The sequence below is a fragment of the Eutrema salsugineum genome, unplaced genomic scaffold (assembly GCF_000478725.1).
Source record: "Eutrema salsugineum unplaced genomic scaffold, Eutsalg1_0 scaffold_1, whole genome shotgun sequence".
Lineage (NCBI taxonomy): Eukaryota > Viridiplantae > Streptophyta > Magnoliopsida > Brassicales > Brassicaceae > Eutrema > Eutrema salsugineum.
In genome coordinates, this window is record NW_006256909.1 from 1,433,503 (window position 1) to 1,452,819 (window position 19,317).

The 19,317-nt window shown below is 38.4% G+C and overlaps 5 protein-coding genes, 1 long non-coding RNA gene and 1 other non-coding gene across 10 annotated transcripts; all 7 read left to right on the forward strand.

Annotated features, from left to right (window-relative positions):
- Positions 1-1,096: 1,096 nt before the first annotated feature.
- On the forward strand, positions 1,097-3,308 carry LOC18031159 (probable polyol transporter 6). Its single transcript, XM_006411911.2, has 2 exons — positions 1,097-1,381; positions 1,776-3,308. Exons 1-2 carry the CDS (start codon positions 1,255-1,257, stop codon positions 3,158-3,160), a joined length of 1,512 nt encoding a protein of 503 aa, XP_006411974.1. The 5' UTR covers positions 1,097-1,254; the 3' UTR covers positions 3,161-3,308.
- A 34-nt stretch (positions 3,309-3,342) lies between these two features.
- Positions 3,343-5,134, forward strand: LOC18031160. Its single transcript, XM_006411912.2, has 3 exons — positions 3,343-3,839; positions 3,944-4,159; positions 4,855-5,134. The coding sequence occupies exons 1-3, from the start codon at positions 3,579-3,581 to the stop codon at positions 4,915-4,917; spliced, it is 540 nt and encodes a 179-aa protein (XP_006411975.1). The 5' UTR covers positions 3,343-3,578; the 3' UTR covers positions 4,918-5,134.
- Positions 5,135-5,361: 227 nt separating this feature from the next.
- On the forward strand, positions 5,362-7,992 carry LOC18031161 (plant-specific TFIIB-related protein 1). 2 transcript variants are annotated; one of them, XM_024148817.1, is made up of 4 exons: positions 5,362-6,069; positions 6,660-6,818; positions 6,976-7,134; positions 7,220-7,429. In XM_024148817.1, the coding sequence occupies exons 1-4, from the start codon at positions 5,362-5,364 to the stop codon at positions 7,427-7,429; spliced, it is 1,236 nt and encodes a 411-aa protein (XP_024004585.1). The 2 variants fall into 2 exon arrangements, with proteins under 2 accessions (XP_024004585.1, XP_006411976.1); XM_006411913.2 differs by having other exon boundaries at positions 5,463-6,069; positions 6,976-7,992.
- A 531-nt stretch (positions 7,993-8,523) lies between these two features.
- LOC18031162 (acidic leucine-rich nuclear phosphoprotein 32-related protein) lies at positions 8,524-10,597 on the forward strand. Its single transcript, XM_024149598.1, has 2 exons — positions 8,524-10,038; positions 10,111-10,597. Exons 1-2 carry the CDS (start codon positions 8,800-8,802, stop codon positions 10,339-10,341), a joined length of 1,470 nt encoding a protein of 489 aa, XP_024005366.1. The 5' UTR covers positions 8,524-8,799; the 3' UTR covers positions 10,342-10,597.
- A 1,323-nt stretch (positions 10,598-11,920) lies between these two features.
- LOC112081910 lies at positions 11,921-14,110 on the forward strand. Of its 2 annotated transcripts, none has more exons than XR_002896795.1 (3): positions 11,921-12,274; positions 12,377-13,888; positions 14,096-14,110. It is a non-coding gene; the product is annotated as an uncharacterized LOC112081910 (long non-coding RNA). The 2 variants fall into 2 exon arrangements; XR_002896796.1 differs by lacking the exon at positions 14,096-14,110 and having other exon boundaries at positions 12,377-12,919; positions 13,306-13,655.
- A 2,573-nt stretch (positions 14,111-16,683) lies between these two features.
- Positions 16,684-19,112, forward strand: LOC18031163 (phosphatidylinositol transfer protein 3). Of its 2 annotated transcripts, none has more exons than XM_006411915.2 (6): positions 16,684-16,812; positions 17,491-17,593; positions 17,699-17,875; positions 17,974-18,072; positions 18,183-18,428; positions 18,539-19,112. In XM_006411915.2, the coding sequence occupies exons 2-6, from the start codon at positions 17,537-17,539 to the stop codon at positions 18,839-18,841; spliced, it is 882 nt and encodes a 293-aa protein (XP_006411978.1). In that variant the 5' UTR covers positions 16,684-16,812; positions 17,491-17,536; the 3' UTR covers positions 18,842-19,112. The 2 variants fall into 2 exon arrangements, with proteins under 2 accessions (XP_006411978.1, XP_006411979.1); XM_006411916.2 differs by lacking the exon at positions 16,684-16,812 and adding an exon at positions 16,874-16,952 and having other exon boundaries at positions 18,539-19,016.
- Positions 19,113-19,227: 115 nt separating this feature from the next.
- TRNAI-UAU lies at positions 19,228-19,301 on the forward strand. Its single transcript has one exon. It is a non-coding gene; the product is annotated as a tRNA-Ile (tRNA).
- Positions 19,302-19,317: the final 16 nt, after the last annotated feature.

Here is a 19,317-nt window from a genome sequence, read left to right on the forward strand (position 1 = left end):
ATATTTAAAACAACGTTTATTTTCAAGATCCAAATCAATTAATCAAATATGTTTATTCGGGATATTATTTTTAAATCGGACCCATTTTAGCGATCGTTCGATAGACACATGGTTATGGCTCTTTTTTTTGGCGAAATATATTTCATTCATGTCAAATTGCTTGTAGCATTAAGACAATCAAAGAGCTGAGAGCATTCTAAGCTAAGGCATCACTGCATCAGTCTCTATATTATCTGCACGAGGGATAAAACAAAATACAATAGATTCAAACTCAGCTATACTAGCTCTAACATATTATGGCCCTTTAACAACAAAAATATCCAATAAACATACTATCTGTTTTTTAAATTTCACGATCATGTATTTACCTAATTAAATTCTATATTTGGCTTTTCACATTACTCAAAGTCTAACCCAATTACACCCTTTTAGGTTTGTTAAATCTAAATAGCCACCTCACTTTTGGATAAAATAATCCAAATTCAAACTTTGAAAAAATTATGAAAATGGACCCATGACGTTTTACACTCTCCATAGTTGACCTTGACCCCATGAGTCCAGCCAAAACATGGGTTTGGTTACACAGTGACTGACATAAATTTCTAAATATTCACGAGGATGAAAACAAAGCAAATACTAAAAATAGTTCTTATCCAATAATAAAAACAATCTCGTGTCTACAGTCTACGGTCTACCCATATCTTTTCATCAAATTACAAAAAATCTTAGCTGGTCAAATTTCACGTTCAGTTACCCCCAAAAAGTCAACTTCCTTAGAGATACGTTCTTATCCAAAATCAAAATTTAACTAGTATGTACATGCCAACTGATCAACACATTAGAGTTCCAAGTTTAGATCGGATCAAGCCGTTAATTATTAAATTGCACATGTAGTTAGGATCCGTAATTAGAATCATTGATCGGGTCTTAAGTATTTTGATCACAAAACAAATTTCTATAAATATATAAATAAAAAGATGTGGATGACTCTTGTCCCTTGGATTCAAATAACTAACTAAATCCTCTCTTTCAAGCTTGTGGCTTTCACGAGTACTGTCTTTGCTTTGTTGTCATCTGTTTTTTTTTTCTCTCTATATAATCAACGAATCTTCTTTGGCAGTGAGAGAGAGATTAAGACCAAACTCATAACTAACTTTCAGACAAAAGCTTAGAATTGGGAGAGACATAGATCAAGTCTGTGAACATTATAATTTTTCTGATTATATTTTCTAATCGCGTGGTGGTGAATTAATCATGGCCGATCAAATCATCACCGGTGAGAATCCGGTCGATAAATCGGTCGAGAAACCGGCCAGAGTTAATAGATACGCTCTTCAGTGTGCTATTGTCGCCTCCATCGTCTCCATCATCTTTGGTTACGGTAAGTATATTATTCAAAATCTCCAAAACGAACAATTATTGTTGAACATCAATGAGATTTTAGTTTGAAATGCTGTTTAACAAAATGAATATTAGTCTACATATAGAAATAATTAATGTACTTTTTTCCGTCTGTGTTGGTAATTTTTCTAAATTTCAAAGGCTAAGATATTATACATTCATTATATTTGACAAAAAGTGTCTTAATTTCTTTTATAAAAAATTTTCTCTACAAATTTTTCTTTTGATTTGATCTCTAGATACTACTCAGCCATTTAAAATCATGTAGAATATTATTTATTTATATATAATAAATTATTTATTTAAATTATTTATTTATATATAATGATCATGAGAAATGATAAAATATGGTATTATTGGGTATTTGTGTATAGATACTGGTGTTATGAGTGGAGCAATGGTGTTTATAGAAGAAGATCTGAAGACGAACGATGTCCAAATCGAAGTTCTCACCGGAATTCTCAATCTCTGTGCCCTTGTCGGATCATTGCTCGCCGGAAGAACATCGGACATAATCGGACGGCGTTACACAATCGTTTTGGCGTCAATACTCTTCATGTTGGGTTCAATACTAATGGGATGGGGTCCGAGTTATCCGGTTCTCCTAACCGGTAGATGCACAGCCGGACTCGGAGTCGGTTTTGCTCTAATGGTTGCTCCGGTTTACTCTGCAGAGATCGCAACCGCTTCACATAGAGGACTCTTAGCTTCCCTTCCTCATCTTTGCATCAGTATAGGGATCTTACTCGGTTACCTCGTCAATTACTTCTTCTCCAAGTTACCTATGCATATTGGTTGGAGGTTGATGCTTGGAATAGCGGCGATTCCGTCACTGGTGCTAGCGTTCGGGATCTTGAAAATGCCGGAATCTCCACGGTGGTTGATTTTACAAGGCCGTCTCGGAGAAGGCAAGAGGATACTAGACTTGGTATCGAATTCGCCTGAAGAAGCAGAGCTACGGTTTCAAGACATCAAAACCGCTGCAGGAATCGACGCGAAATGCGAAGATGAAGTTGTGAAAATGGAGAATAAGAAGACTCACGGAGAAGGAGTTTGGAAAGAACTCATTTTAAGACCAACTCCTACAGTACGACGAGTTCTTTTAACCGCTCTAGGGATCCATTTTTTCCAGCACGCGACCGGAATCGAAGCCGTGCTTTTATACGGTCCCAAGATATTCAAGAGAGCAGGAATCACGGCAAAAGACAAGCTTTTCTTGGTTACGATCGGTGTCGGGATCATGAAGACGACGTTTATTTTCACGGCTACTTTCTTGCTCGACAAGGTAGGTCGGAGGAAGCTTTTGTTGACCAGTGTTGGAGGGATGGTCTGCGCGTTGACAATGTTAGGGTTTGGGCTTACGATGGCTCAGAATTCTGGTGGGAAATTGGCTTGGGCTTTGGTTCTGAGCATCGTTTCGGCGTATAGTTTCGTGGCGGTTTTCTCTATTGGGCTCGGCCCAATAACTTGGGTCTATAGCTCTGAGGTTTTCCCGTTGAAGCTTCGGGCGCAGGGAGCGAGTCTCGGCGTTGCGGTGAACAGAGTGATGAACGCCACAGTGTCGATGTCGTTTTTATCGTTGACTAAGGCGATAACGACCGGCGGAGCTTTCTTTATGTTCGCCGGAGTCGCGGCCGTGGCGTGGAATTTCTTCTTCTTCCTCTTGCCGGAGACGAAAGGAAAGTCGCTTGAAGAGATTGAAGCGCTTTTTCAAAGAGACGGTGATAATAAAGTACGCGGCGAAAACGGCGCAGTTTAAGGATTTTTAGATATGTGTTGTTCTTTACGCTTTAAATGCAACGACTACGTTTTAGTGGGTTCTCATACGACACCGTGTCGGTGTTCTCTGTGTGTGGCTTTTATCAAAATTATAAACCAACGGCCATGATCGGCGCACACGTTTAGTATTTGTTACCAATTTAAGATCAACGACTCGTACAGTGCCAGTTACTAGCAAACAATGGCCCAGTAGTAGTGAAGAGACTAGAGAGTGAGCTATTAAAAAAGAAAAAGAAAAACTCCTCTTAGATCAAAATCGAGCCGACACTTTCGCGATTACACTGAATCTACTGAAATCGATTCATGAGAGCTTGGATTTGGCTATCGGAGACTTTAGATTTGGTGTAATCATCACCATCACGCTAAATTCTTGAGTGTATTGAATCTTTGAGACCGAGATGAAGGAGGAGGATGCCTTGCCGACGACGACGTCTACAGGTACGGCGACGGGAACAGCTATGGCGAATTCGAAGAAGGATAACTCAGACTCGGCCTTGTTTGGAAGAGGCCGGTACAAGTTCTGGGCATTTGCTGCTATTTTGCTTCTGGCTTTTTGGTCGATGTTCACTGGTACCGTCACTCTCCGGTTATCCACCGGAAATCTGAACCGGTTATCCGACGATCGCGGGTTTACAAATTACGAGAACCTCGACGTTCTGGTTAATCTCTCTCCCTCCCTCTTTTATCTTCTCGATATTTCGGGTGGTTTTGGTGTGTAATCGATTGCGGATGATTTTTTTGGGATTTGGATTTGTGATTTTAGGAAATGGAGGAGAGAGAAAAAGTGGTGAAGCATATGTGGGATGTATACACTAACAGTCATCGGATCAAATTGCCTAGATTTTGGCAAGAGGCGTTCGTAGCTGCTTACGAAGAACTCACCAGTGATGTTCCTGGGGTTAGAGACGCTGCTTTTGGTGAAATCGCCAAGATGTCCGTTGAGTCTATCCCTCTTGATCCACCTCCCTCTCGATCAATGGTGATGATTTTTTTAATTCAAATTTAGTGTTTTTGACTGGATTGTCTAGTTTTCATTGATGGGTCTTGGATTAGTTTCTTACAAATGAGTAGATACAGTTTGAATGGATCTGAGAACTTGCCTCTGGTTGCAGTACTCTGAGTTCTCTCTCTCTCTCTCTCTCTCTCTCTCTCTCTCTCTCTCTCTCTCTCTCCAGTGTTTCTATAAATGGGCTGGAGTAAATAGTAGTCTTTTTAAATTTGGAATCTTGAGTTCAAGTGTACTAAGGTTGCTCAGTTATTGGTGACCAGATATATGGATATATTCATTGATACGTTTAACGGTCAGGGTTAGTGATTTTGGAGATTGGGAGTGAAGATCGAGTGTTAGGTTAAGGATATTAAAACTTAGAGGTAATGGTCTCTATGTTTCAATAACATCGTAGCAGTGATAGACTCTGTGGTAGCATGTGATTCAGTAGGTTATGTAAATCTGTTATGAGATTTCAGATAGCTATAGCTTTATGTTTTGTTTCTTGCATTTATTGCGAACCCCATTTTGTAGAAGTTGGTTGGTCAAGTTTGGTAGAGCTTCTTTCATCACTCCAAGTTGGAATTCAATGATTCAACTTTAGATTTCTTCTTTTCGGTTGTGCATGGTCTATTGCATCTATAATCTCTCAATTTTTCTTATATTTTTTTCTGGTTTGTTCTCAGGACGCAAGGGAATTGAGAAGAAGCTTGAAGAGAATTCCACACAAGCCAGCAGCGAGTAGCTGATGGTGATATTGGTAACACACCTTTACATATAAACCTACGATCATTTCTACTTGCAGCCAAAAGATGAACACTACGAAATGGATAGTTCAATTTTGGGATATTCATATTCTTGATCAAATTGCTCCTTTTGCATTGTATTGATTGGTAATTACATAGAGCTGCTTTTATAAATATATGTACACTCATGGATACTTATGATATATGTCTTCTTCCGAGATCTTCAAACCTGGGGACTCCTGAATCTGTGTTTTAGTGGCAAATTCACCATTGCCAACGTTTTGCCACTATAGATTGCATCAAATGAAGACTTGACATGAAATAAAACATGATATTTTCTGTCCGGTCATTATTACAAAAGAGATAATGTTGATATCCCATTATCCATTGTTTGCAAAGTCATTACCTGTGATGCAAATACAATCAAAACAAAGAATTGAAGTCTAAATGACTAAAAAAACAAAAAAAGGAATAAACCCAATTCTCAAAAAGAAAGATTCTGCGCGGGTTTTTTACCCTCCTCGTATAAAACGCTTTGACACAGGTGAAGGAAAAAAAAAGAAAAGAGTAAAGAGAAAAATGAAGTGTCCGTACTGTTCATCGGCGCAAGGACGGTGTGCCACCACAAGCTCCGGTAGATCAATAACGGAGTGCTCGTCTTGCGGTCGCGTAGTGGAAGAACGGCAGACGCAAAACCACCACCTCTTTCATCTCCGCGCACAAGACACTCCTCTCTGCCTAGTCACTCCCGATCTTCAGACGGCGGCGCAACCGTCTCCGGAAGACGAGGAAGATCCGTTTGAGCCAACCGGATTCATCACCGCCTTCTCTACCTGGTCACTCGAGCCCAGCCCGATCTTCGCTCGCTCTTCCCTCTCCTTCTCCGGTCATCTCGCTGAGCTCGAACGAACCCTAGAACTCGCTTCTTCCGCATCGAATTCGTCGACGGTTGTGGTGGACAATCTTAGGGCTTATATGCAGATCATCGATGTGGCGTCGATTTTAGGGCTTGATAGCGATATCTCAGAGCATGCTTTCCAGTTGTTTAGGGATTGCTGCTCAGCTACTTGCTTGCGGAACAGAAGCGTTGAAGCGCTAGCCACTGCTTGCCTTGTTCAGGCTATTAGAGAAGCCCAGGAGCCTAGAACTCTTCAGGTACACCCATTTCATCTCTAGTTTCAATTTGCAGATTCAAGTTTCTGCGCCTCAATTCCATTTGCTAGATATACGATTAAGAGCTTCAATGGGTCTCCTTTGAAAACAACAATGAATTGGAGTAATATGCTAAATGTCTTGTGTTCTTAGAACACCTTTTCTTTGTGGATGGAATTATTTGCATCTGCCTTGAGCCATCTGGTTTGTCCATTTCGTTCTCAGCAATGCGATTTCTGAACAGCTGTATCAGCATTGCGAAGTTTTCGAATTTAGGAACTAGGACCTACTATGCTAGGTTTCTGAAGCTTTTGTGTTTGCTGGGAGGAATCAAGCTGCTGTGTTGGTGTACTATTTTTGTCTGAGCTTTGATGCTTAATCAGTTACTGTTCTTATCATTTTCCCTGGTTGTTTGATGACATTTTTTATCTTTAGAAAACATAAATTTAGTTTCTTGAGTCAGGTTTTGTTACCACCAAATGTGGACCATTACTTCGGAACTTAGATATAAGCATCACTTCGTGGAACTTGATTTAAGTTCATTAGTGGGACTGGATTTCTGTCTAATGTCTTTTTCTTGCTTTGCACAACAGGAAATCTCCATTGCAGCCAATGTACAGCAGAAGGAAATTGGGAAGTATATCAAGATTTTAGGAGAAGCTCTACAACTAAGCCAACCCATCAACAGCAACTCTATATCAGTTCATATGCCAAGATTCTGCACTCTACTTCAGCTTAACAAATCTGCTCAGGTGTGCCACTGAACTTGTGCTTCTTTTTCAAACATGTATACTTTCTCCCTCATTTATTGAGATTTAGAGTCTTAAAAGTGTCCCATTGCTAGATCCAAAATGCTACCCTGATACCTTTCCTGATCCCAAAAAGTTTGTCTGTTTTAAATATTCCTAGGAACTGGCAACACATATTGGAGAAGTAGTGATCAACAAGTGCTTCTGCACCCGCAGAAACCCAATCAGCATTTCTGCAGCGGCTATCTATCTAGCATGTCAGCTTGAAGACAAACGAAAGACCCAAGCAGAGATTTGTAAAATAACCGGACTAACCGAGGTAACCCTACGCAAAGTATATAAGGAACTTCTAGAGAATTGGGACGATCTGCTTCCATCTAATTACACACCAGCTGTCCCACCAGAGAAAGCATTTCCCACTACCACAATCTCCACAACCCGCTCAACAACTCCCAGAGCCGTGGATCCACCTGAACCGAGTTTCGTGGACAGAGAAAAACCACCGGTTAAACCAACCGAAACTTTTGATCATGCACACCTACAGCCTAAAGGCAAAGAAGATAAGCAGCCAAAATTCAGACAGCCTTGGCTGTTTGGAACTGCCAGTGTCATGAACCCAGGGGAGTTGATAAGTGAGCCAGGAAAAGCCAGTGCTATGGACTTTGATAAGCAACAACTCGATAAGCAGCAACTTGGTGATAAGGAGACAATGCCTATATATCTAAGGCAACATAACCAGTTCTCTTCAAGTCCATCTCCATCTTCAGGTATCAGCACAATCAACTGGTCATTCCGGCCTTCTGGTGTCCCCGGGTCCTCGATCAACTTGCCTGTTGTTCATCCGCCAAAACTGCCTCCGGGTTATGCTGAGATTAGAGGTAGTGGATGTCAGACAGGAAACAAGAATGCTAATAATCCCCATGGAGACTTCTGCTAGAGAAACTATTATATTAGTCTTCAATGTGACAATGGTGATCTTCAGTTGCTGTTTAACTCAATGCGCATACTCTTGTCTTAGCGTTTCAACATCTTGGCTATACAGTGTCATGATCGTTGCTCTATGGTTTATGAATATAATTATGGTCCAATTCTTGGACTCCAATTGGTAATCAAATTTTGGTTTATCCCTTATTCTTGATTTGTTTGGAAACTACGGTTCAGTCTTAGCAATTAAATTTGTTTTGTCCTTATTGTTATAAATTTCTCTTTCTCTTTTAACTTCCTCCTATTTTCACAATTGGTACCTGACGGTGGTGTATTTATACTCACGCGCATGGTGTGACGTGTACTAGATAACGATGGCGAGGGTATTTCCGTATTTAACGAAGTGCATTGTGCTGAGGGATTGGGAATACTCGCTCTCTTCTGTGTGCTGATGACAGTGAATGCAGATGAAGATGAATCTGAGGATTCGTTAGGCATGATTCGTTGCATGGTCAGGGATAACAGAAGAAAGTGACACACCTAGAACAACACCTTGTCCCTTTCTCGGTTATCCCACACAACATCGTCACTCCATAACGATTCGGAGCCAAGCTGGCATCCGCAAACCCAAGTTGATAAACAAACACAAAGATCATTGATCCGTACCGTCCAAACTCTCCACGTCATCTATCCTTATCTCACGAAACCAACGGTTTAGATTCGTTTTCGATTCTCCATCCCTCTTAGGATTTGTTCTGTGTTTCTCCATTGTTCTTTCGACTTCATAATCTCTCTGTTTTCACCCTGTTTCTTACTCGTAACGGGATAAGAAACAAAATTAGGGTTTCCTAGTCTGGCTGGTTGAGAACAAGCTCGCTCTCGTTGATGGTTCTATAATTTCACGCAACGTCTTGTTTGATCTCCGATCACCTTCAGGATACGTTCTTCTTCTCGTTTCTGAATTGATCGGAGGAAAAACAGAGTTTGTCTTACAGGAGTTTATATCTGCAGTCCCTATCCGTTAGATTCAGTGTATTAGGATTATAGATTATTGTTTTGCATGGAAGAGATCTGGGAGAGAGCCGTGAAAACGGCATTAGTCGGCGAAACCGAGCCTCTGGCTGCTCGGATTCTTACTCTTGACGGTGCCGTCAAGTGCTTCCAAGGCCATCTTCCTCGGCCGGAAATTCTCGAGAGATTTCAGAACCTGGAGCACTTATCTATAGCTAGTATCGGCGTTTCTTCGCTTGATCAGTTCCCGCGGCTTGGAAAACTCCAGAAGCTTGTCCTCTCTGACAATAGAATCGCTGGTGGCCTTGAGTTTCTAGTCCAGGCGGGTTTGGATTTGCTCCGTGACCTTGATTTGTCTAATAATCGGATACATTTGATAGAGGATTTGGTGCCTTTAGCTCAGTTGAAACTTGTGTCGCTTGATCTGTATGAATGCCCTGTGACGCGGATGAAGGATTATCGATCTAGGGTTTTTGGGTTGGTTAAATCGTTGAAGTATTTGGATAAGATGGATGCTGAGGAGAATGAGAGACCAGAGTCGGAGGATGAGGACGATGATGAAGAGGAAGACGAGGATGGGGACGAAGATGATCCCGAGAGTTGTGAGATTGATGGTGAGGAGAGGCCAAATGTGATGAGCAATGGGGACAGTAAAAGGCTTGAAGGGGTTGTGGAGGTTGATGAAGAAGAGAGCGAAGCTGATGAGGAAGAGACAGAGACGGGAAGACAATCAAATGGGGTGAGTGACCATGCCAATGGGTTACCAGATGAACATAAGAATGTGGACGAAGAAGAAATTGATGACAGCGATGAAGATGGGAAAGATGAAAATGACGACGATGGTTTTCTTGTTGGTTATAGTCATGATGAGGAAGATGTGGGCGAGAGTGACGAAGAGGTGGATAACGATGAGGGACATCTTAGGGTGCCACTTGATGGGCATGAGGAAGTGGCAGAGGAGGGAAGAGAACCAAATTGGATGATTGATTTTGTTGCTAATGGATCTCAAAATGTGTTTCTGAATGTGGACGATGAAGATGACAGTGATGAAGAAGAGGGGAGAGATGAATATGATGACGATGGTTTTCTTGTAGATTATAGTTGGGATAATGATGAGGAAGATGTGGGCGATGGCGAAGAAGAGGTAGATCTTGGTGTGCCACATAGGAAAGAGTTGCTGAGGAACATCATAATTGGGGAGATTGATGGGGACGAGCTGGACGAGGAGTATATTGGTGAGAGCCGGGAAGAAGAAGAAGAAGAAGGCGTTAAGGATGATGAAGAAGAGGTGAGATTTTATCTTGTTGTAATGTTTTATAACTAAGTTTTTTTTTTGTGATTAACTGATGAGTTTTGACAGGATGAAGAATATGAAGCAGAGCACCTAGCTCAACCTGTGATGGAAGCAATTGAAGTAGATGAGGAAGTTGAAGGCGAAGAAGAATATGAGGACGATGAAGTTCAGGTTTTTTATTCAATTGCATCATCTAATAACCTTAAGAGGAAGAGAGACGAGGATGATGATGGAGATTCTGGTTCCAGTTCTTCGGACAACAATGATGATGATGGTTCAAGTGATGATGATAAATGAGTAGGAGAGGACTCTGAAGAGAGTTTGATAACTAGGAACTTTGATTAGGACTAGGAATATAATAGGAATAGGAGGAGGTACTTCAAAAAAGACGGGTTTAAAGAAAAAAGGTGTGAATTTTGGCGCTAATGTTCTTCGTGAGGAAAGACGTTGGTATTTTAAATGGCAGTTAAGGAGTCTGTTTTTTTTGCCGCCCCAACACTCTTTACCTAACTTGAAAGGGCAAATTGAGGAATGAATGTTTATGGTTTTCTTATTTGTTTAAAAAAGAAAAAAGGCTCCGAAAACCGTCAGTCATTTTTTGCTGGATTGGAAGGCTTACAAAGCACGTGGGAAGATGTGATGCATATAGTTAGTGTAATCGGACGGTCCATGTCAAACAGGTCATTCTCATAAAGTGTGCATTCCTTTCTTTCTTTTCCCACGGAAAACATTCAAGTGACATAATAAGCTTGGGCTTAACCATGGTGGAGGTTAAATACAACTTTGAATAATAGAGTAGATTCGAAGGTCATTCCTTGGCTAAACAATGCGCTGGTTCCTTGTAACATCTTTTTGTGCTCTGAAAACTGTGGTAATGATACTTAAAAGCCCACGATTGTGTATCGTTTACCCAGATTATGGATACTGGAGTCATCATCTTCATCTCTTAAATGCCTAATGAGTAGCTGACAATCGCCTTCAAAGATAACCTTTTTAAAACCCATAAATTTGACAGATTAAAATGTCATTAATAGAGCTTTACCCTCAGCCTCAATTGGTGAAGTTGCCTCGCCTGAATTTTCCGCTCCCGAATTGTCCCTTAAGATCCATTCCATGGAGCACAAAAGCATATGGAAAAAAAAAGAAGAAAGAGAATCTGTTCACAATCGCACAAATGTCTCTTCTCCTAGTCTATCTTTCCAGAATGATGATTTTGAAATAAAATCAGGTTTAAACAGCACTGAAGTTTCAAATATCGAAAGGACAAATTTGTTGGCTTATGATAATGATTGTTTCAATAATCCGAGTTGTCTGAAGTTTTGGAAAAAAATCATGCCGAAACTAAACGAAATTTCTTAAAGAGATTGAGAGAGGGAGAGGTTGACTTACATATTCATGTGTAGATCGAGATTGAGCCTGCGATTCGAGATGTTAGCTAGTCGTTGATGCTTCTTGCACAATATCAAGAGCATAAATAAATACTTTGTGACCTTGTGTTTGATTGCTTAGATTATCTGACGTCATTTGATCGTGGGCTTTGTATAGCCCAGTGACGTTCGTTGCCCATTATTAGTTTTTTTTTGTAATAGTCCAGTGACGTTCGTTGCCATAAATTTGTCATAAATTTTTTTTTGGATTCTATCGAAAATAAATAAAAGAAATACATATATGGAAAGAGCCGTGAAGGAAATTGCTAGGAAGATTCAATATTCCAATGAGAAAACGTGCTTAGGTACGACGCATGGAATCGGTAAACGCCAACAACCCATAATAGCTGTCCATTTCCTAAAACGTATTTCTTTTATTTTAAAAATTGCTTTTTTTTTTTGTTCCTTTTATGTAAAACAACCGAACCGCCTCTCATTAAAAACGCCCCTAAACACGTAACCTCCCACCCAAGAGATCACACTTGGGCCGTTGATCTTTTATCTAATCATTCGATCTCGTCCGTCCATTAGTCATAACCCTTTGTGTATAAAGATAACGCGTTGATCTCTAAATTTTCCATACCCGCTTTTCTTCCTCCTTTCATTCAACTTTCGGTTCATCATTTTCTCCAGATCTCTCAGCTCTTTCGGTGCATATGAGTCTTCTCGGTATAGATCGTCGTAGCTCAGCTCACGATCTACGTATCGACGTCGTATCCACACGGATCTAGTTACTCTGGTTCATCCATGGATAGAAGACGAATCGTAGCGGCTGCGATCTCCGAGGATCGGTTGAAGAGCTGGTAATCATGTCCTCCTCTCGTAGCTGGATCTGATTATTGATTCGTTTAATTCGATTGGATTCTTATGTAATATTATTTATATCGTTGATATCGGTTTCCCAGATCTGGATCGAGAAAAATCGGAATCGAGATTCGTCGATTGCGTTTTGATGAGTTGATGATTTCGCCAGTCAGTTCTCGAAGGTGGGAGAAGGAGAGATTGAAGAAGAGCGAAGAGGAAGCAGCAGGAGATATGTTGTGGAATTGATATGATGAGTATTGAGATTTGAAGGATGTATGAGATGTTTTTTTAGGGACGATAAGTTCTGATTAAACATCTTTGTCATCCGACCTTTGCCATGACAGGTGCGCTTGCATGGCAGGTCACCAAAAAAATCCTTAATAAAAAAAAAAATAGTTTCGTGTTGGTGAGGGGAGTTCGCACGGGGATAATTCTTTTTTTATTTTGCCCGGGTTCTCCCCTCCCCTTTTGTCTTGTTGCACTCGCTCTCACACTTGCTTGATCTATCTCTCTCTATTCACAAAATATCTCACTATCATCCACACAGAAATATTTTGAAACGATCCAGATCGTTTGAACAGCTGATCTGGAGACAAAACGGGGCAATTCCTAAATACAACTTCCTCCATGGAGAAACTCGAAAGGTACTTCTAATTTCAATCTTGAATTTTAATTCTCCATTTAGTTATTTATTCACATCCTTTAACTCATCTGACTCGCAAGTATTCATTTACCTCAAATCGGCTGCAATTTCAATTTTGCTCATCGAGATAGAGAAAGATCATTACTACTCAATATTGATATGTATCGATGTTAATTTGAATTTCTTGTTTATCATTATAATAACACCGTGCAACAGTTGACTACTTTCAGAATCGCCATGAGTTTTTATGTTAATTATTTTGTATGTATGAACAATCTTTTTGAGAAATTGTATCCAGTTTTGTGGGATTACATAATGAACAATCAACAGAAAAATTACTTTGCGCCGTACTGTAAACATATTGTACTATATTTATGATATTTCTAGAGTGTTGTTGGGAATGGCTTTGATGACCTGGATTTGCTCTCACGGCTCCACTGGGAGGAGCTTAGGATAAGCAGCCACTAGAAGAAGAAGAAGCTTTATTTACATGCTCAAGGTATCTAGAACAAGTAATTTGTCCGTTTTGTTTCTTGTATGATGTCTTTTGGACACAATTCAAGCCGGCAGCTCTTAGTTCCTTAACAAAATATTTTTGTTGTTGATAGTTGAAGAAGCTCCTCGATTTTGAGCTAAACTTTTAATAGATGTATTGTGTGGTTACAATGGTCTTTAGTCTGTTGCACACACACTATGATGGGATCAACTCTTTTGAATGAGAGTAATTTCAGTTTCGATTTATGCATTTATATTTATTTATACTTTGGATCTACTGTATAAAATAATTGCCAAATGAGGTACATGTTAAAGTTTGTTTGATCTGTATAATCTAATGGGTTTATATTAGACTTTTGCCGTTCTCTAGGGTTTTTTTTCATCATGGTGGTTGAAGTTGGGAAAGATTGGAGCGACAAGTTAATAATATAATTCCTCGGAAGCCCACAGGGGTGGGCTAAATCAAGTGGGCAAGGTTTGTGTTAATAGATCTGTAAGCTCAAACGGTAGAGCTCTCGTTATGAGAGGATGGTGGTTCGAATCCACCCAGATCTGTCTATTTTCTATCTCCCTACATTTATCCTTAACAATGAATATTGAATAGTATAATTTTGATCTAATTTCAAATGATTATGAACTGCGGTGTTATCAAGGCAGGCGTAAAACTACCATTTTTTTCCAGAAAAGGAAGTCTTTTTGCTGTCGGCAATTGGTGCGAGGGAAGTTGGAACCAAGCACACATCGTTAAAGCAATGGCGTATATATTGATATATACTACTCAGATGCATATTAGTCTTGAAAGGAAAACTTGAGCGGAGATATTGAAACAAGCTGCCAAAATTAATATTACTGAGAAATGCAATTTGTTTCTTCTTCTTTGAGAAGTTCTCATATATTTTTCTAAATGATGATCACTTACCAATGAAAACATAGAAATACTTGTAGCTACGGCCAAAACTTAGAAAAACTGGTAGCTACGGGCAATAAACTCAATCCTTTTGGACAATAGATTTTCCTCAGCCTGAATTTGAAGTGTATATAATGTCAAATTTGTTTTCTTGTTGATGCTATATTACTACATTTTTCTACCGCTTGTTGTATTAGGTGGTGTTGTTGTGACATTATGGGCAGCAATGAATACCAAAACTTAGATGCAACAATAACGATTGATGACGTATCTGCCCAACTAAAATCTTTAACTTCATTGATGACGTTTTCTTCGATTATAAGATTACTGATAATCGAGTGACGACCAAACCCCATTGATCTCTTTCCTCTTTCTCTATCCCTCCGAACAGTTTCCTCTGATGATTGAACTAGCTGCTATTAAAGGTGTTTGTCATTGCGTTTTGAGTTGCCATTAAGTTAATTAATAAAGTCTTTGAACCAGGAATCATTTCGGCTTCGAGGTTGGCTCTTGTAAACAAAGAACAACTAGTGACATATCTACGTAATGTTTAGGGTTACTTGTTTAGATCCAAATATATTTTCACACAAGTACCTTAAACGAGTTTCGAGCGATGTTTGTAGTTCTGGAATGTTTTTCATGGAACTGGTTTCAGGTAAACAAGCGTTGTGGTCTAAGTGTTTTTCTCTAACCAGACTGGTCAAAGCATTATGTCTTTTCACCTGATACGAGTTCCATGAGGATCACTCCCGAAACTGTTAACGTTTCACTTACGGTATTTATGTAGAAGTGTATACATATAATAATATGGATCCAAATAATCCATATTGTTTTGTACTAATGTTGTTAGTTTTTCTTTATCTACAACTACCAGTTTTTAAGCCCCAAAAACGTATATTCTAACATAAATATTTTCATCCAACAGAATGGTATCTGGTTCGATTATTTATAAATGAATTAAATAAGTGACGATATATATATATATATATATTTTTTTTTGGTCAAACTAAAATTGCATTCAAATCAAATGAGTTTTGCCCTCTGCTAAGAGCGGGTACACAAGGCTACAAGGGGCTAAACAAACCAAACCATCGAACCACAGATTGGTCCAAATAATGGTAAAATTTAAACAACAATAACAACTCAAAAAGAGACATAGAGATAAGGGGGAGTTCATAAGCTCAACCCAAGTAGCTTCTAAATAAGTGACGATATGATAGATCCATCAATTTCTGCATCAACATATTTTCTTTCGTTTTTTTTTTGGAATGCTTAGCTTCAATTTATTTTCTTGTTTCTTTTTGTTTTTGATCTATATTTCTTTTTGTAGATGGTATTTATAGAGATTTCTACTTCATGTTGTGTTGTGAGATAACGTTAATTTTACTGTGGGCTAATTACACGGTGCTGATTGAAATCGGCAACATCGAACACTAAAATTTTGATGTGGCAAGAAAAACGATTGACGATGTAACTGCCCAACTAATCTTTAACTTAATCGATGAGCTGTTTTTGGATTATAAGAAGACGAAGAAGAAGAATAGTATTTTTAAACAATGATCTTGTTCCCAGTATATACCTATTTGAGAGACAAACGATCAAAAATTATATATTTTGGTAATAAAGATGATGAAAAACTATTAAATTAAGAGCGATAAGGGTCGGATTAACGTCACATGTTCTGTGCCATTTAATAATTGTTGCAATGTCAATGCTGTTGATTTAATCAAAGCCATATATGTTAATTATATAGTACGTGTACCGTTTAATTTGAATAAACCACATCATACGATCTTAACCGAATCTTTAATGTTGAAAATCAATATTTCGAGTAAAACGTTATATTTAAACTTAGTTTATTACTCTGATGCTGTCTTTTCTGGACTTTATTTTGTTTGGTTTGTCTTTGTCTACCTAACCCATGAAAGAGTGGTTTGCACATAATGAATTTTCAAATTTGGATACATTTTCTTTCTTAGAAGGTAATTAGTGAATTTAATCATTTTTAAAATTAGAATTACTTTCTTCTAGATCGTGAATCGTGATAGTGATAATGAAGCAATATAAATAAATGAAAAGTCAAAGACCAGATAAGAGTTTCGCTAAACGTGAAAGAATGTTAAGATATCATAAATCACCAAATCATTATAATTGCACGAATTTCGGATCTCTTGTATTTTCTATTAAAAAAAAATTGTATGTATATAAAAAATTTGTATAAAAATTCAAATAAAACAAACAAGTTATTTAATTATTACCAACCAATGGGCCTTCCCATAACCACATTTGGGCCCAGTTTTGAATATAATTTGATAATTTTAATATCGACATAAATTGGTTAAATGTTCTGCAAAATCAATTTTCCCACGTTTCTGGCTAGTCCCTTTGGAGTTGGGAATGATACTCGCGTGACGACGACCAAACCCTCTCTCTTTTTTTTTTTTCTCTCTCTCTCTCTCTCGATCACTGATACAAAAGATCTGTATAAGCAGGTAAGATTCTCTCTGCGTTTCGATTTTGATATTTCGTTTGTCTAAAAATCGAGTTTCTCAATCATACTTTTGTTGATTCGATCGAAATCGAATTACGGCCTCTGCTGTTTTCAAGTCTCTCTCTCGGCGAATCAATTTCCGTGAGCTTCCAAAATTTTTGGTTGATCTGGTTTTATTCAAAGAAATGTTTAGAGTCACGATCAAATGAGTATATCTAGAAATGTTTCATGGAGGAGTTGTTTGAGAATTGTTTTGTTGGATTGAACTCTTCACTATTTGTGGATGTCAAAAGATTAAAAAAATTCTTTTGAGTTAGGAATCATATTTAAATCCATATTTATGTGTGTTATGATTTTTCTAGAAGATATGTGAGTTTCTAGAGAAATTATCGTATACTATGTGTGAAAGAAGATTCAAAGGCCAATTATTAACTAAAACTGTTTACCTCTTTGTAAGATCTTCATGAGGTAATTATACTAAGTAGGAATATATTGATCCCGTTTTAGATGTTAGATTTTTTTTTCCATCAATTATCTATTAATAGCCGATCAAAGCTCCCCTTATTATTCTTGAATCTAATTTAGCTCCTATTGGATTAAAATTCTGTTTTTGTGAAACCTGATTTTATTTGACTTCTATTAAGTATTTTAAAAATGTTTATCTTTTATCCTTTTCTAGGCTTTGAAGCTGTCTCCTTGAAGGTTTTATATTTGGTTCATTAAACATGTTCAAGAGAAGGAATGCTCACCAACTAGAGGATGATTCTCAGCAAGATAACAAGGTCCAAGAAGCTTTTGTTTTCTTTTCTTTTCTAGTATTACTATAACTAATTTCCAAAGTCTTAACATTAATAATATAACTTAAGTAAAACCTCTACAACATTCAGATTAGCAAATTGAGATCCGCGATAGGACCGCTCTCGGGACATAGTTTAGTTTTCTGCTCTGATGCTTCCTTGAGGAGATATTTGGATGCTCGTAATTGGAATGTCGAAAAAGCAAAGCAAATGATTGAGGAGACTCTTAAATGGAGATCAACATACAAACCTCACGAGATCCGTTGGGTAAACATTCAACATCTAAAGACTAAAAGATACATATGTGTTCATTTCTTGATTTTAATTATGATATACTCATTTCAATCTTCTCTGATTATCTACAGCATGAAGTAGCACATGAAGGTGAGACTGGAAAAGGTTCAAGAGCTAGTTTTCATGATCGACAAGGTAGGACTGTGCTTATACTGAGACCAGGATTGCAGGTAATTAAGCGATTTGTCCCTCTTTTTTTTTTTCTAGAATTTCTACTTGAATTAATATCCTTTTTCTCCAAGGATCCAAAATCTCACATCTCAATTATCTTACGAAACAGAATACAACATCAGCAGAAGGTAATATCCGGCACTTGGTGTATCTTCTTGAAAACGCAATCCTTAATCTTCCCAGAGGACAAGAACAAATGTCTTGGCTCATTGATTTTACTGGTTGGTCAATGGCTAATAATCCCCCCATGAAAACAACACGCGACATAATCTACATTCTACAGAATCATTACCCCGAAAGACTCGCTTTCTCCTTTCTCTACAATCCTCCAAGGCTCTTTAAAGCAGGCTACAAGGTATGAAAAAGAGTCACCATTACATAATATTGTCTTTTTGTTTAAAAGAAGTCCCAAAAAAAAACTCTTTAAAGAGTCAAGTTATTCATTACCTACTCTTCTCCCTTTAGGCTGTTAAGTACTTCTTGGACCCAAGAACAGCTCAAAAGGTGAACTTTGTGTACCCAAAAGATAAAACAAGTGATGAATTGATGAGATCACACTTTGATATGGAGAATCTCCCCAAGGAATTTGGAGGAGAAGCAACCCTAGAGTATGATCATCAGGATTTCTCAAGACAGATGTTTGAAGACGATGTCAAAACCGCAAAGTTCTGGGGATTGGAGGAGAAACAGTATCCGAAACCAAACGGTTTCTCTGCATCCGATGTTGTTCCTGAGCCGGCCACTTCTCTTGCATCAGCAGCTAGCTGAGAGTTGAAATGTATCTATATACACAGAAACAAGAAGAGATGAATAAAGGATTAAGGAAGAAGAGCCAATAAAAATCTGCTGCTGACTTGGAGAATGTATACGGTTCCAAGTCTTTGCTCTTCTTTTTTAATATTAGTGAGCCATAGATTATCTTGATTAGCAGAGACGTTTCGTGCCATTAAAGTTTATGTGTGTGTGAGAATATTGTTACCATGTGTAATTGTTTTTGTGTGTATTAATTGAAGACAAGGAGTTGTCATTTTAGTTTTAATGTTTTTCTCAAGTTAGTTATGAAATACAGTTCTGATGGAATTATTCCTGTTGACGTCATATGAAATAATAAAATCCGCAGTTAAATACGTCTCCTGAGTTAAGCAAACATGATCGTTTCCGTAGCTCAGTTGGTTAGAGCGTTGGTCTTATGAGCCGAAGGTCGCGGGTTCGAGCCCCGCCGGAAACATTAGACCTAAATTATA